The sequence below is a fragment of the Eschrichtius robustus genome, chromosome 2 (genome assembly GCF_028021215.1).
Source record: "Eschrichtius robustus isolate mEscRob2 chromosome 2, mEscRob2.pri, whole genome shotgun sequence".
NCBI classification, from domain to species: domain Eukaryota; kingdom Metazoa; phylum Chordata; class Mammalia; order Artiodactyla; family Eschrichtiidae; genus Eschrichtius; species Eschrichtius robustus.
This window is the reverse complement of record NC_090825.1, coordinates 105,604,148-105,622,124: the sequence shown is the minus strand read 5'-3', so window position 1 is coordinate 105,622,124 and position 17,977 is coordinate 105,604,148. Positions and strand designations below refer to the sequence as shown.

The 17,977-nt window shown below is 38.3% G+C and overlaps 1 protein-coding gene across 2 annotated transcripts in view; it reads right to left on the bottom strand.

Moving 5' to 3' along the window:
- Positions 1–17,977, bottom strand: part of MEGF10 (multiple EGF like domains 10) — a 370,667-nt gene that overhangs the window by 94,737 nt on the left and 257,953 nt on the right. For both annotated transcript variants that reach the window (XM_068535791.1, XM_068535792.1), the window contains 2 exons: positions 17,751–17,852; positions 17,307–17,407 (listed from right to left, as the gene is read on the bottom strand). In XM_068535791.1, the coding sequence (XP_068391892.1) occupies positions 17,307–17,407; positions 17,751–17,852 (203 nt within the window). The remainder of the gene's footprint in view (positions 1–17,306; positions 17,408–17,750; positions 17,853–17,977) is intronic.

The following is a 17,977-nucleotide window of genomic DNA, read 5'->3' as shown; positions in this document are numbered from 1 at the left end:
TGTGTAGGACTTTGCCAAAGAGGCCTGTTTCTCCCTCTCCACATCCACAGTATGGAGTCATGAGCTGCATGACTGGGGGGAGGGAAGAGTCTGGGAGAGAAACAGATAGAAATCTCAGAGGGCATTAAAGGAATGTGGATCCTACAACCTGTGTCACACCCATGAGCCCACGCATGAGCCAGAGGGGATGTCTAGCCTGTGGATACCCCAAACTGGCCCGTGGGCATTCCCAGTGCTCAGTGTACCTCACCCAACACCACCCCCTACTTTTTGTCCAGCTTTCTGTGCATGCTCCCAACAGTGGTGAGAATGAATTTTGGCAAATTGCTACTGAACACATGAAGAAAGCTGGTCCCAATCTGCAGACCAGGGAGAGACCACCAACTTGAGTTTTAGTTCCACCCTTGGGAAGGCAAAAGGCAGGCTGTTAGTACTGGCCCAGTGCATTGCAGGATGTAGAGAAGGCATACAAGTTTGAGAATTCTCATACAAGAGGGAGCAAGAAGCATGGAGCAGGCATATCAATAGAAGGTCTGGAAAAGCCTCAGAATCCCTAGCAGAGCTGACAGAAGATATTTTATCTGCCAAAGTCAGTCAGTAAAGACTGAGGAGGTGACTGCTACTGAAAATGTGAAAACAGAAACGAAAGAATTCAAGGAACATTAAATATCAAGGAAACATAACATCACCAAAGGAGCACAATAATCCTCCAGTAACCAACATCAAAGACATGGAGATCTGCGATTTACCCAATAAAGCATTCAAAATAGCTTTTTTTAAAAGGAATTTCAATAAGCTACAAGAAAATGCAGAAGGACAATTCAATAAGATCAGGAATATAATACACAATACAAGAAGTTTAACAAAGAGATAAAAATCATAAAAAAGAACCAAACAAATTCTGGATCGGAAGAATATAATGAATGAAATGAAAAATGCAATAAAGAGCATCAACAGAAGAATTTATCAAACAGAAAAAAGAATCTGTGAAGAGGAAGACAGATATTTTAATATTATCCTGTCAGAGGAGAACAAAGAAAAAAAGAATAAAAAAGAGTGAAGAAAGCCTATATAAACTTTGGGGTACCATAAAGGAAGTCAACAGCAAGTCATGAAAGAAAAGAGAGGGAAAAGGAGGCAGAAAGCTTATTTAAATAAATAATGGCTGAGAATTTCCCAAATGTGGGAGAGATTTGGATATTTAAGCACATGACCCTCATAAGTCACCAAACAAATTTAACTTAAAGACATCTTCTCTAAGACACATTATAATAAGGCTGTCAAATGTTGAAGACAAAGAGAGAATCTTAAAAGCAGCAGGAGAAAAGAAGCTTGTGACTTACAAGGGAGCCCTCATAAAGCTATGGGCAGATGTCTCAGCAGAAAGCTTAGAGGCCTGGAGATAATGGAATGATGTATTTAAAGTTTCGAAAGACAACAACTGCCAAGCAAGAACACTCTATCCAGTGAAGTTGCCCTTCAAATGCAGGAGAAATAAAAACTCTTCCAGACAAACAAAAGCTGAGGGACTTCATCACCACCATAACTGCCTTTAAGAAATGCTAAAAGGAGTTCTTCAAGCTGAAATAAAAGGATGCTAATTAACATAAAAATATGAAAATACACAACACACTGGTAAAGGTAAGTATATAGTCAAATTTAGAATATTCTGATACAAACAGGATGTCAACAAGATATACACACTCCCATGTTTATTGCACCATTATTCACATTAGCTAAGATATGAAAACAAGCCAAATGCCCACCAATAGATGAATGGATACAAAAGATGTGTGCAATGAAAAGATGCTCAACATTGCAAATTATTAGAAAAATGCAAACCAAAACTACAATGAGGTATCATCTCACACTGGTCAGAATGGCCATCATCAAAAAGTCTACAAATAATAAATGCTGGAGAGGGTGTGGAGAAAAGGGAACCCTCCTACACTGTTAGTGGGAAACAGTGCAGCTGCTATGGAAAACAGTATGGAGGTTCCTTAAAAAACTAAAAATAGAGTTACCATATGATCTACTAATCTCACCCCTGGACATATATCTAGAAAAGATGAAAACTCTAAATCAAAAAGATACATGCAACCCAATGTTCATAGCAGCACTATTTACAATAGCCAAGACTTGGAAGCAACCTAAATGTCCATTGACAGATGAATGGATAAAGAAGATGTGGAATATATATACAATAGAATATTACTCAGCCATAAAAAAGAATGAAATAATGCCATTGGTGGCAACATAGATGGAACTAGAGATTATCATATTAAGTGAAGTAAGTCAGACAGAGACAAATATTATATAATATCACTTATATGTACAAATCAACTTGGGAGGACTAGGGGACTTTAACACCCCACTCACATCAATGGAAAGAACATCCAGACAGAAAATCAATAAGAAAACAGTGACCTTAATGATTTACTAGGCTAGTTGGACTTAATAGATAGCTACAGGACATTCCACCCAAAAGGAGCAGAATACACATTCTTTCAAGGGCACATGGAATGTTCTCCAGGATAGATCACATGCTAGGTCACAAAACAAGTCTCAACAAATATAGAACAGAAATTATATCAAGCACCTTTTCCAACCACAACATAAATGAAACTAGAAATCAATTACAATAAGAAAAATGGGAAAAAACACAAATACATGGATACCATACAACACACTACTAAAAAAAAACAATGGATCAATGAAGAAATCAAAGATGAAATCAGAAAATACCTTGAGACTAATGAAAATAAAAACACAACTTTCCAAAATCTATGGGACACAGCAACAGCAATTCTAAGAGGGAAGTTTATAGCAATACAGGTCTACCTCAAGAAATAAGAACAATCTCAAATAAATAACCTAACTAAGGAACTAGAAAAAGAAGAACAAACAAAGCCCAAAGTTAGCGGAAGAAATGAAATAATAAAGATCAGAGCAGAAATAAATAAAATAGTCCCCAAAATAATAGAAAAAGTCAATGAAGCCAAGAGCTGGTGTTTTGAAAAGATTACAAAATTTGATAAGCCTTTAGTCAGCCTCATTAAAAGAGAGAGAGGACCCAAATAAATAAAATAAAAAATGAAAAAGGAGAAATTACAACTCATACCACAGAAATGCAAGCAATCATAAGAGAATACTACAAACAGTTATATGTCAACCAATTGGACAACCTAGAAGAAATGGAAACATTCCTAGAAATATACAGTCTTCCAAGACTGAATCAAGAAGTAGATAATCTGAGCAGACCAATTAGTAGCAGTTAATTTGACTCAGTAACCAAAAAACTTCCAACAAACAAAAGTCCAGGACTGGACAGTTTCACACGAAAACATTACCAAAAATATATAGAAGAGTTAATACCCATCCTTCTCAAACTATGCTAAAACTCCCAAACTCATTCTACGAGGCCATCATTACCCTTATGCCAAAACCAGACAAAGACACTATAAAAAAAAAAAAAAAAAATTACAGGCCAATATCTCTGATGAATAGAGATACAAAAATCCTCAACAAAATACTATCAAACTGAATTCAACAATATATAAAAGGAGCACACACCAACAGGTACGTGAAAAGGTGCTTGTCATCACCAATCATCAGGAAAATGCAAATCAAAACCACAATGAGATATCACCTCATCTCACACCTGTTAGAATGGCAATCATCAAAAACAAGATAACAAATGTTGGTGAGGATATAGAGAAAAGGGAACCCTTGTGCACTGTTAGTGGGAATGAAAATTGATATAGCCACTATGGAAAACAGTATGGACGCTACTCAAAAGATCAAAAATTGAACTACCATATGATTCCGCAATCCTATTTCTGGGTACATATCCAAGGGAAGTAAAATCAGTGTCTCAAAGGGATACCTGCACTCCCCTGTTTATTGCAGCAGCATTCATAATAGCCAAGCTATGAAAATAATCCAAATGTCCTTTGGCTGATGAGTAGATAAAGAAAATGTGAGATTATATATATATATATATATATATATATATATATACACACATACATACACATACACACACATGTTCAATGAACTATTATTCATCCATAAAAAAGAAGGAAATCCTGTCACTTGTGACAACATGGATGGCTGTGAAGGCATTATTCTAAGTGAAATAAGTCAGACAGAGAAAGACAAATACTGTATGATATCACTTATATGTGGAATCTGAAAAAGCTGAACTAATAGAAACAGAGAGTAGAAAGGTGGTTGCCAGGGCTGGGCATCAGGGGGCGGGTGTGAGGGAAATGGGGAGATGTTTATCCAAGGGCACAAACTTCCAGTTGTATGATGAATAAGTTCTTGGGATCTAATGTACAGCAGGGTGACTACAGATAACAATATGGTATTATATATCAATACTTGAAAGCTATTAAGAGAGTAAATTTTAAATATTCTCACCACAGAAAAAGAAGTGGTAATTATGTAAGATGAAGGAGGTGTTAACTAACCCTATTATGGTAATCATTTTGCAACATGTAAGTCTATCAAATCATCACGTTGTATACCTTAAACTTACACAATGTTATATGTCAATAATATCTCCATAAAGATGGAAAAAAAACAAGAAAATAAAGATCCAAAGAGTCTCTGATAAAGTTAAATATTTATAATTATCAGCCTAAGGTTATATAAAAGCAAACCAAATGCCTTACAGCATTGTTTCCCAAATAAGTAGACTCTGGAGACTATTTGTTCCATCATGTTCTTAGAAGAAATAGAAAAGAGGGGTGGAGGAGTAGGGAATTTTATGGCCAAATAAGTTTGAGACATGCGTTTACTCCAATTATTCCCAAAGTCTTCAATAAAAATTTACATGTCAAATATAAATTTTTGAGAAAGGGGATCCAGCACAAGGCATTTCCCAATTTTACTGGATAATGCAACAGTGAATTCTTCAAGAAGAGTACTCAGTAGCTCACACTTGGGGCACGCAGTTACAGATAATACCCAGGGTCCAAGTTTATGGAAACCCATTCTCCTCCCTGGATCAACAGATGGATTTCATTTGAGGTAGCACATTTCTTTTTCTGTCCCTCGATTACATGCTGAGTTCAATAAATTAACTCAGTTGTTTTTAAAGCTTAAACCTCAGTTTGGGTGACATATCTTTAGACTTGCCATACAGCTTTTGCCCCTCCAATGAACCCAGCTGGCCAGGGAGATCCACCTTCAGATCATGCTGCCTTCTGTGACCTAACTAAGAAGACTGCTTTTCTATATGATAGTTCTCTTGGAGCTCTAGATGATTTCCTTTAAATCTTTTTAAGAATTATTCACTGGGGCTTCCCTGGTGGCGCAGTCGTTGAGAATCTGCCTGCCAATGCAGGGGACACGGGTTCGAGCCCTGGTCTGGGAAGATCCCACATGCCACGGAGCAACTGGGCCCGTGAGTCACAATTACTGAGCCTGCGCGTCTGGAGCCTGTGCTCCCCAACAAGAGAGGCCGCGACAGTGAGAGGCCCGCGCACCGCGACGAAGAGTGGCCCCCGCTTGCCACAACTAGAGAAAGCCCTCGCACAGAAAGGAAGACCCAACACACCCATAAATAAATAAAATTTAAAAGAAAAAAAAAAGAAAAAAAAGAATTATTCATCAAGAAAAAAACTACATCTGGAACTTGGGATATTACTGTAGCTTAAGAAAACAACAGTGCCCATGGAGCATTGCCTGTATCTGTGCGTCAGTCTCCCTCTCCTCTTAGCATCTGTGTGTGTGGTTGGAGGGATGTACTAGGTTTACCACTGGATTTCCTGTAAAAGTGCTATCCCAGCCTAAAAAATGCAAGTTCTGTCATCACCTGGTCTTGTTAATGTTTTGTGGTTGGTCACTTAGATCAAAGTGTAATTTTTCACTTACTTTTAGTTTTCTCTAACAATATTTGAACCACAGTGCAATAAAAAATTGCTTCTCAGTTCTGAGCTTTTATGTTAGCTATTATCTATCCCTGTAAGGAGACTGCATACATTATTAGGACTGTAAAAATTCTACCTGTCCTACACAGACTGAAATTGCAGAAACTCATTTTCTAGAGATAAAGTAAAGCTTTCCATTGTTTCCCTTTGGCCCTCTCTCCATGGGACTCTAAAGTCAGGCTTCCTTAAGGAAAAAACAGGCAGCAGACAAGATTTCCATCTGTTTAGATGGAGGCTATCTTGAATTCATAGTGGTTTTTATTATCATTATTAAATTCATGATTTCTATCTATAAAACCCTAAGTTTCAATAAAGCAAAAAAGGTTCCCTGCATTGATTATCAGATTTCCAGTCTTCACTACTAGCAGACACCAATGACCAAAACCAGAAAACATAAGTTAGATTCCAATAGATGTGTGGGAAAATTGGGATTTCCGCTGGTGCAGTATGTTGACAAAGAATCTTTCCCAGTATTTACTGGTACATTCCTCTGAACCAAGTCGGGGTCCATGGCAACAGAATACAGGGTCCCTATGGAAACATGAAAAAATCCACTGCCAGTGGCAGAAAGGGCATCATGGGTAGGTGTACTTAGGAATACCATCTGATTTTGCTTCCAGTTCAGGGTTTCTCTGGATAGCTTAACAGGATTGTCTCACTTTTATCTATACTCAAAAGGGTCTGCTTAAAAGAATCTACACACTAAGGTTGTTTGGAAATATTTGACAAGATCACAACTTTATTACTAAACAAGCTTGTGAGTGTGAGACTCAAACAAATCCAGAGCAGAAGGCTCTGATTGCCTTCAACTTCAGAGGTGCCCCTCCTCCCCTAAATTCTCACCATGCTCCCCGGAATCCGCCAGAGAAGCCCAGCTCACCCCAAAACAGCCCTCTACCAAAGGCTGAATCTTCACAGCCCCCCAAAACAAGGCTGCACTCTAGCTCTTCTCATCCTGAAAAATCTGAGCCCAAGACTTTTCAGCAGCAAAAGACCAAAATAACATGAAGCCTGGATAAAGAATTAAATGTGTCCCTCCATCATCTCCAGGAGGGGGAAACAAGTACCTGCAGCGCAGCTCTTCCCAAAAGCCTTGACCATTTGGCCAGTTCCTCAAGCCTGCGATCCCCCTCCATCGGACCCTCCGATGGCTGACACTGAGGCAAAATGTGGTCATTGAAAATCTTTTTCCATTCCCTAAACAAAATTGCTTACAATATTATCCTGAGTTAGCTTGCTAAATATTCCAGCTCACAAAGAGGAAATGCATTCTGCCTGGAGACAAGAACAGGAATAGTACATATAACTTCCCAGTTAAATGGAGAAGTTAGGTATAACAGGAGCCTATGTCCAGGTGCATGATTCAGGAATCTCAATTGGTATCTCCATGACTCAAGAGGTCCAAAATGTCATAGGATGCCAGACAGAGTCTAATACAGGGATTGCAAATGTGGGGCACTCAGGCCACCCAATGACCATGACAGAAATCATTAATGAGTCACTCTGTTTTCTCTCTTAGCACAGACGTGGCCTCAAAATCCTTCCAAACACAATGTTCTAGGTAGCCGCTTCTAAGAAATGTTACCCTCTCTCCCAAAAGGGAAGCTCTTTGTTAATTCCAGTCTAATACAACATAATATTCCAATATAGAAAGAAGAAATAGGTGGAAATGTATGAGTTATGTGGCAAATAGCCTAACTGCGTCCCTAATGTGCCCCCTGTGTGGCATTTCAGTCTTCTGGAAGGAAAATAGTCCTGGGCAAGTGAGCTGCAGATGTCTTTAAGTCCTTAACCCAAAACTTGGGTTTAAAACCCATTGCTTATTGAAACATGGCATTCAAGCAAGAGTAAAGTTCATCAGCAGGAATTATTTTTGATATAAACTCTGACCAGAGTTCTAGCCAGTTCAGTTTTTTCACAAAAGTGGCCAAGTTAAAAATCAGCTGTGAATATTCATTCAGTGCTATGGTAATCAATTGTCACACTCCTCTCTGCTAAACACAGGAAATCATATACAGTTCAGTGTGCGGGAGTGAAGCCTTCTTATTTACAGTTCCAAAGTTCTCTTAATGATTGCCAAAGACAGCCAGGGCACATCCATGGGAACTGATCCTCTACCACCAGGGCTGGCCTACATGGCAATAGGGTGGCGACCCAGGACCCAAACCTCTTCCTGCATCTTCCCTGTAAGCCACGCTGCCCAGAATGCCCCCATTACAGCTTTAATTTGAAGTTAGCATTTGACCTCCACAATCTAACAAAAACAGGGTAACAGAGTCAAGTCCACCACAAAGGAAACATTCATCACAACAGTCCTTTCTTCTGCAGCAGCATCCAGCAGCAGAGGACTGGGCGTCTGGGCAAAAGGATGGGAGCTGCACCAGAGAAGGGACCCCAGGCCATGCCCTTTGTCCATTCGCGATTCTGCGGCAAGCAGCCTTGCTTCCAGTGATCTGCTTTCTCTGCCATCAGTAAAGGACATGGGAGGGAGAATGTATTGCTAGCTTCATCTCGGGATTAGCCAATCCTTCCCACGGAGGGATAGCTGCCAACTTCCCACTCTGCTGTTGTCCTGTGAGCTTTTCCTAGTCCCATGAAACCAAATTTACAGGCAACGGTTCCAAAGATGTGTTTGGAAATCAGTTGTGTGCACGGCCAAACACATCTTCCTAAAGTTCTAGTGTTGTAAATAATGGTTTGGATGCCTAGGGCAGCCTCAAATCCTTATTTACTCCTCAAGTACAGGACTGTGGAGATCACGAGTCTGGGTCTCAGCTCCTTTCCGCGGACCTGGGAGTTGGCATGTCACTGTCTAGGGCTTCCTAGAGCTCCCCTTGCTGCCATGGTGGCAGGGATCATGCTTCTCTCCTCAGGCTCATGGTGGGGGCCGTGGGAGAAGACAAGGGGCTGCCCTGGCTCCAAGCCATTCCCAGAGCTACAAACAGTTGAGGCCTTGGGAGAGAGGGACCTGTGGACTTTGGGGTGAGGAGAGAATGGATCCCAGTGAGGTAAGGGGCCCTGAAGGGCCTGGGCCTTTTGCTGGCTTGGCCCCTGGCATTTATTATTCAAGTCTCAGTCTCAAACTATCTCTTTTACCAGCCTGGAAATCAGCACATTTCTCTCTCTACTGCCACCTGTTGTTTCTACCCAGCATTTCTATGGCTCTATAGAGACAAAGCACTCTCACTTTATCCCCCTTGAAACCAAAATACAAGTGGCTAACAAACATGTATTTCTTAAGAGAACAGCATAATAATTAAGGAAATGCAAAGTAAAGCAAGGTACCATTTTTGTCACCCAACAGGTTGAAAGAAATAATAATGCCTAATGTTGGTGAGGATATGGGGAAGTGGGCACCCTCATATACTCCTTGTGGGCATGCAAGTTATTACAACCTGTCTAGACAGCAATTTGGAGGTTTGTATCAAAAAGTCTTAAAATGTGACTCAGATTTCTCCTTTCTCCCAATGTCCATTATTCCCTTCCTATAGAAATATATTTTTCACTGGGCCCCTGACCACCCAGAATAAAGATGCCCTTATAGCTTGGTGAGGTCATATGACTAAGGTCTAGGCAAAGTAGAAATGGAATGTGATCACTTCTAGAAACTCTCCTCAGGAAACAGCTGGCATTGTCATTTGCCTCTTTCTCCTGCCTCTTCCATCCATTGCTTGGGACCTAGATTGATGTGGGGAGATCAATAATGGCACATGAAGATGAAGGCTCCACCCTAGAAGTGGTGGAGCAGAAAGGTGGAAATTGCCTGGGTTCCTTATTGGTTTACCAACCTCTGGACTCATGTGAGAGATGTGAGAAAGAAACAAAGTTTTACTCATAGCCAAACCTAATCTTACTGTTACAACATGCATACTCTTTGTCCCAGAAATCCCACTAAATTTGTCTTACTAATCTTTTGCATGTGCAAAGAGATACAAAATAGTTTAGTGGCTGCAGTGAGCATCTTTAAGTGTCAAACATTAGAATAAGCAGGTAGGTAGGCAGGAGGGAATGCAGAAAGGAAAGAAAGAAGAAAGGAAGAAAATGTAAGTGAGGCAGGCAAAACAGTGAGGAGGAAATAGATGTTAACAGATAATCCTGGAAAGCACCACGTTTAAGCCAATTTGTGTTATGCATCTTTTCATTTTGGGAACAAGATCAAAATTCTAAATCAGAGAACTATACGAAATCTTGGGGTATGGGGGCTGAGAAGATGGAAGATGAGAAGTGTCTGGAGATTGGTGATCTTGTGGAGGAAATTAATACCCTGGAGGAAAAGCCAGACAACTGGCACTCTTATGACTTCAGACAATACATGGGATCAGCACCAAGGCAAGGTGGAAGAGGATGAACAAGATGACCTTAGAGGTTGCAATTTCACATTCAAACACAGCTATGAGATTTGCAAAATGCAACCAGATACCAATATTTACAAGAGATGTGTGGTCATAAAAGATGAGAATTATATGAAAAGAAAACATAATTGTAGCAATTATCATGGTAGTTAAAGTTAGGCCAAAAAAATACATTTATATATCTTAATGACTAAAGATATACAAAATTCAATCAATTGGTATAGCCAACTGGGTTGAGGGTTGTAATCTAACTTGAAAACTAGGACTATTAAATCATATGTCTTAAATCTAAGGAATACAGGATACAACATCTAGAGTAGATAAAGGGCTCAGTATGTTTGGTCAAGGCAGTTAATCAAAGAACATCTTCTTTGGTATTTAAGAAACTTCAGAAAACAATACAAAAGAATATTATGTAGCCTTAAAACAAAAAGGAAATCCTATCACAGGCTACAACACGGATAAATCTTTGGGACATTACACTAAGTGAAATAAATCCATGATTCCACTCATATAAAGTATCTAAAGTAGTCAAAATCCTAGAAATATAAAGTAGAAGTAAAAATGTGGTCTCCAAGAGCTGAAGGTAGGGGAGAGGGGAAATTAAGTTTTAATGGGTATAGAGTTTCAGTTTTGAAAACTGAAAAAGTCCTAGAGGTCTGTTGCAAAACAATGTGAATACACTAAACACCACTGTACTGTACATTTAAAAATGATTAAGACGGCAAATTTAATATTATGTATTTTTTACTACAATTAACTAACTAAATAAATAATATTAGCAAACTGAAAAGAGACCACCAGAATACTATTTTAAAATAAACCAAAAAAAAGAAATGAGATGATATAATTATTTGCTTAGGGGGTATCTGTCAGCTGTGTGAATATTTTGAATTTAATATAGAAATGTGTGTGAGAATCAAAATCTATAGTGTTTATAACTTTTGTTTTAAGAAGATAATTGTAATACATAAAAGAATGTGGTCTATTGCAACAAGAGGCTGGTCTTCTAATTTCATTTTTTAAAAGTGTAGTGAAATAATTGATTAGAAATGTTAAAGTTGAAATTTTACAAATACAATATTAGAACATTTAAGAGAATTTAAGATTCCACCTTATTAATAAGTTGAACTTATTAGATTTACAAAAATTATTTAGGCACATGGGATGGTTTGTCAGCCTAAAAGCTGGATTATTTAAAAAAGGATTCAAATTTATTAAATATACAAATTCCATTTAAAAAACTTGATGGTGTTTAAATATGTAAAACATTAGTCAAAGGCCCTTTTATGTTGATGTGTTTGTTAAAGTTTGGTAGACTGATGAATGAAACACCTGTAAGGTGATTTTAGCTTAAGAAACAACTAGGTTTTGTTGTTGTTGCTGTTGTTTATTTTTTTTTATTGACCTATAGTTGATTTACAATATTGTGTTAGTTTCAGGTGTACGGCAAAGTGATTCAGCTACATATATTTTTTTTTCAGATTATTTTCCATTATAGGTTGTTATAAGATACTGAATATAGTTCCCTGTATTATACAGTAAATCTTTGTTGCTTATCTATTTTATGTATGGTAGTTTGTATCTGTTAATCCCATACTCCTAATCTATCCTCCCACCCTCGCTTTCCCTTTTGGGAACTGTAAGTATGGTTTCTATGTCAAGAAACAACTAGGTTTTAGATTTATAACTTTAGTAAATCAAAATTAATTATGAACACTAACTTTAAAAGAAATTAAGAAAAAAAATCCCATTTATAATGGCATCAAAAAGACAAAAAAATCTAGGAACAATTTAACCAAAGAGGTGAAAGACCTGCACACTAAAAACTATAAGACATTGATGAAAGAAACTGAAGAAGACACAAATACATAAAAACTGACTCAAATATATTTGATACATTCCATGCTCATGTTTGGAAGAATTAATATTGTTAAAATGTCCATACTACCCAAAGCCATCTACAGATTCAATTCAATCCCTATCAAAATTCCAATGGCATTTTTCACAGAAATAGAAAAATCAATCCTAAAATTTGTGTGGAACCACAAAAGACCCCAAAGAGCTAAAGCAACCTTGAGAAAAAAGAACAAAGCTAGAGGTATCACACTCTGTGATTTCAAACTTTATTACAAAGCCATAGTAATCAAGACAGCATGGTACTGGCATGAAAACAGGCACATAGATCAATGGAACAGATAGAGAGTCCAGAAACAAACGCATGCGTATATGTGTGGTCAATTAATTTACAACAAAAGAGCCAAGAACATACAAGAGGGAAAGAACAGTCTCTTCAATAAATGATGTTGGAAAAACTGGACAGCCCCATGCAAAAAAATGAAACTGGACCATATCTTACACCATACACAAAAATCAACTCAAAATGGATTAAAGACTTGAGCACAAGACCTGAAACGATAAAACTCTTAGAAGAAAACATAGGTGGTAAGCTCCTTGACATGGGTCGTGGTGATGATTTTTTGGATTTGGCACCAAAAGCAAAGACAACAAAAGCAAAAATAAACAACTGAGACTCCATCAAACTAAAAAGCCATTGCAAAGCAAATACCAACAAAACCATCAACAAGCAAAAATAAACCAAAAAATCTGATTAAAAAATGGGCAGAGGATTTGAATATACATTTTTCTAAAGAAGATATACAGATGGCCAACAGGTATGTGAAAAGGTGCTCATCATCACTAATCATCAGGGAAATGCATATCAAAACCACAATGAGACATCACCTCACATCTGTTAGGATAGCTATCATCAAAAAAACAAGATATAACAAGTGTTGGCAAGGATGTGGAGAAAAGCAATGCTGGTGGGAACATAAATTAGTACAGCCACTATGGAAATATGAAGGTTCCTCAGAAAATTCAAAATACAACTACAATGTGATCTAGCAATTCCACTTCTGCATATTTATCTGAAGGAAACAAAACATTAACACAAAAAGATATCTGCCGCCCCATGGTCACTGCAGCATTATTTACAAAGGCCATGTGGAAACAACCTAGTGTCCATCAATGGATAAATGGATAAAGAAGATGTGATATACATATATAGTGGAATACTATTCAGCCATAAAAGAGAATGAAATCTTGCCATTTGCAACAAAATGAATAGAGGGTATTATGCTAAGCAAAATAAGTCAGACAGAAAAGACAAATACTGTATGATGTCAAATATATGTGTAATCTAAAAACAAAATAAAATGAAAACAGAATCATAGATACAAAGAACAAATGAGTGGTTTCTGGGAGGAGGGGGTGGGGGTGAAATAGGTGAAGGCGATTAAGAAGTAAAACTCTCCAGTTATAAAATAAATAAACCACAGGTATGTAAGTAATATACAGCATAAGGAATATGGTCAATGATGTTGTAATAACTCTGTATGGGGACACACAGTTACTAGGCTTATCCTGGAGATCATTTCTTCATATATACAAATGTCAAATCACTATGTAGTAACCTGAAACTAACATGATAGTGTATGACAACTCTATTTCAATTTTTTTTAAAAGTCAAGAAAGTAAATAAATAACATTCCAGTTTTTAAAAAAGCAATGAAACACACAATTAGGCAATAATAGTGACCCTGAAAAATGAATACACTTACAAGCTTAATTAATTTTATGAACAGGTTAAAACCCCATGAAGGAATCATAGACATCTTCATGTCTAGTAATATTTTCTCCTTGGAAGATTTTCCAATTCATTCTTTTTTTCCGACCAGATTCTTAGGAAAGGCTTCTAACCACGTTATTCCCTGAACTCGCCATTTTGGCTCTTCCTGCCTGATGGTACATGTCTGTCTTCTGAACACAGACCCTTGTTACCCAAAGTGTGCTCTGTGGACCAGCAGCTTCTGCACAGCCTGAGAATTTAGCAGAGATGCATAATCTTGGGCAGATGCAGCAGGGGTGGGGAGGGATGGGAGGACGGAACTTACTCTCCAGGGGAGATACGCCAGATACCTAAAAGAAACTATTTTTCTAATACAGGTGGTTATGTGAAACCATCCTTTTTTTGCCTTCTAGGTAAACTGATTACCAAAATTAAACTAAAATTATTACCAATTCTTGTGTTTCAATTCCTTTCGATAACTTGCTGGAAACAGTTAAAATGGTGACTGTGCTAGGTGCCTGGCAGCAAAACCTAGTTGAAAAAATGATTATGAAAGCAAAACAAAGAATCATGTGTTCTCTCTTCCTTCTCTATCCACAAGGGTGCCTCACTAGTGTCAGCTGTTGAGAGAACAGAAGATTTACCAGTGGCATCCCCAAGAACAAGGAAGTCAGGGAAGCATGACTGTCCTCTGGGGTTAAGCTGTGAAATCGAGACATCAGAGTGGAGAGATGCAAAATACCCTTAAAGAGATCAAATAGCTTCCAGGCCTCTGAGACTAGACAGTAAGCTGATTAAATATATTAACATATCTAAAGAGAAAATATTTCAGTCTCCAGGAACAGTTGGTCAGCCAAGAAGGCTTAGAAAAGGAGAATTTTACAGGCAAACTCTAGAGATGTCCATCCAAGCGATCAGGAGGACACCTTGCAACCTGTTTTGCGTGAGATCAAGGAAGAGTTATCTTTACCATCATATGACAGCAATAATTTTTAGCAGGTGTGATGGTGCTGTGGGATCGCCTTGCTTTCTGAGGCAGGCTGCACTACTGAATAAAATGATGGCGGTGTTGGGCTATGGAAGGCTGGAACCACGAAGCACTAAAAATTTTCTCTCTAACTGACCTTGCTTGGATCCACACTCCCCACATCAGCTGCCAATAAAATCTAGTTTCCCACAGGCCAGACCTTCAAGGAGAAAAGGTATGACCAGAAGACTGTAAGCACCTCTCCAGGTGCTGTGTAACAATGAATTAGCATCCTGGCTTTATAGATGATTCCTATGACTTGGGTTAACAGAAGAGAATCCTGGGAGATAGAACTATTTTCTCAGTGTGCTGACAATTGTATTTGTAAGTTTGAACCCTGGTAAGTGCACCAAGATAATGTCACCCTGAAGCTTCTGTAAAGTGGCCAGCCCAACCAGCCAAGCCTCTCCACTCTTCACTGTGTGTATTCAGGGCTTTCCTTTGAAAATTTCCCATCGGCCTGGGCCACAGAGATCACTTCATGATTATTCTCTAAGATGTTTGATTATAAACATGTAATTTTTCTTATTCAGCATCATTATTAATCAAACACGTGCAAATAAAGAAAAAAAAATAGCAAAGGGAAAATTGCCACAGGGTATAAGCAAAAAGACATTCTATACTGCTGGTGGTGGTATAAATTGGAAAACCACCAAACATCTTAGAAATATGTGTATGCCTCTGACCCAGCATTTCTACTACTAGGAAGTTATCCTTACCTATTAATTATGGATATGAACAAAGATTCAACCACAGTGATGTCTTCTAAAGCAGTACATAATAGTTAAAACTTGGAAATCATGTAACTATTCAAGAGTTGAGATCAGTCAAATAAACATCTATAATGCAATAACATACTGACATTTGTTAAATGTTATAGAAGTTCATTTACTGACCAGGAAACACATTCACAACATATTTGTATTTTCTTCTTTCCACTTAGTTACATTTTATAATTTCTCTTCAACGAACATTTATAATGTATAGCCTTGGTTTTGAATAAAAATTTGAGAAATCACCCCTGTCTATATAAATAAAGAATAGACTCCAGGGATTGGAAGGAAGACGACACATACACTGGTCCAAGCCCCCTTGCTGCTTGAGTGCAAATTAGCCTCAAAGAGTTATAAATGGTTTATCCAGGGCCACCCAGGTGAGTGGTGGCCAAGCCAGTGCTATCACACAGCTCTGCAGAGTTTTAAGCCCAGTGATGTGTCCAATCACTCCTAGTGCCTCCAAATTAGAGCAGAACTTTGTCTCTCTCTATGCTACTCAACACCAGCATCTCAGCTCAGAAAGCAAAGGTGTCCCTCTAACTTTGTGTTGAGCCAAAATATCTGAATAAAACTGTTTTTATTGCTCTCTTCTAAGTGTCCTACACACAATGGTAAGAAACCCCAGTTGCAAACTGCATGTCACATGATATTCTAGGATTTCCTGAAGTGTATCATAAAACATCAAACTTCTCTTAAGACATCTCAAAGATGTAGAGAATGGACTTGAAGACACGGGGAGGGGGAAGGGTAAGCTGGGATGAAGTGAGAGAGTGGCATTGACATTTATACACTACCAAATGTAAAATAGCTAGCTAGTGGGAAACAGCTGCATAGCACAGGGAGATCAGCTCGGTGCTTTGTGACCACCTAGAGGGGTGGGACAGGGAGGGTGGGAGGGAGACACAAGAGGAAGGAGATATGGGGATACATGTATATGTATAGCTGATTCACTTTGTTACACAGCAGAAACTAACACAACACTGTAAGGCAATTATACTCCAATAAAGATGTTAAAAAAAAAAAAAAGACATCACAAAATGAATTGGTGAGATGCAGAGGGGAGGGAGGAGAGAAATGACAATGAAAAAAGAAGGTCTACTTTGTAACCCAGACTTACAGTCATTTCTTACTGCAAAAGCTCCTCTACTTTTAATAAGCTTATCATTCTATGTACCAGAAAAGAACATGCTGGCCTCTCAGAAGTTGACTTGGGACTCTGTTGAGCTGCTGCAGGAAGGTTATATCTCTGTTCTCTTCTGTGACCTAAGTTCAATGACTCCCTGACCAATTTCCAAACAGACATTTATTGAAGGACTGTAATGAGAATCGCAGCATCCAGCCTTGAATCATCTTTCTACAACATCTGCTTTCTCCTCAAGTGACATTCATTTGGAGATTTTTCATAGGACAGAGGGACACAGTTAATGCTTCCCTCCTTACACAGGCCAAGAAAGCAGCAGTGAATGAAAGGGAATGATCCGAGATGCCCCATCTCCCCAGGCCTCTGTTTCAGCCTCCCTTAAATGCAAACCAACACTGCAAAAAATAAATGAACCTCCAAGAGATGCAAGTCTTACTTACGGACACACATTTCCCTGCTCTCATAAAATCCAGGACAACACTGGGATTTGCGCCTATACATAGTTTTTTCTCCATGTCGATAGGCTGTCCGATAACTGATTCTATAGAAAGGGGAAAAAATCACATTGTTACTTTTTTGGACCTGCAATTTGATTAGAAATCAAGACTTTATATTTTAATACAAAAAGCTATTAAATATAATGAAGGTATAAAAAGCAAAGTACTCCAAAATAATTAAGAAGAAACATGGGATATATGTTTTGACCAATATTATGCTAACTCAATAATTTGCTAAGAATATACTGATTGTCCATTTAAGCCAACCTACACTTTATTTCAAGGAATCAAGTTTCATGACTTCCCTACTTCACTTATCTCGAGATATCTCATATCAGACTCCTTCCCAGTTTGCCAAACACATAAATACATCTGAGCTTCCAGTACCTGTGCCGCGTGCATTTAAACCAGTTCAGAATGTCAGTGCAGCTAGTGTAGTAAATTTGATCAAAGGGATGTGGGTACGACTCTTGCACAGTCACGGAGTAGCTGAAAAGAAGAGGAAAGAGAAGGAATCAGTATTTCTCTTTCTTACATTACTGATAGGCTACGTAGCAAAAAACAGTCATTGGCTAAATTATCTCCACTTGCAACTCCACACTGACCTTTAACAG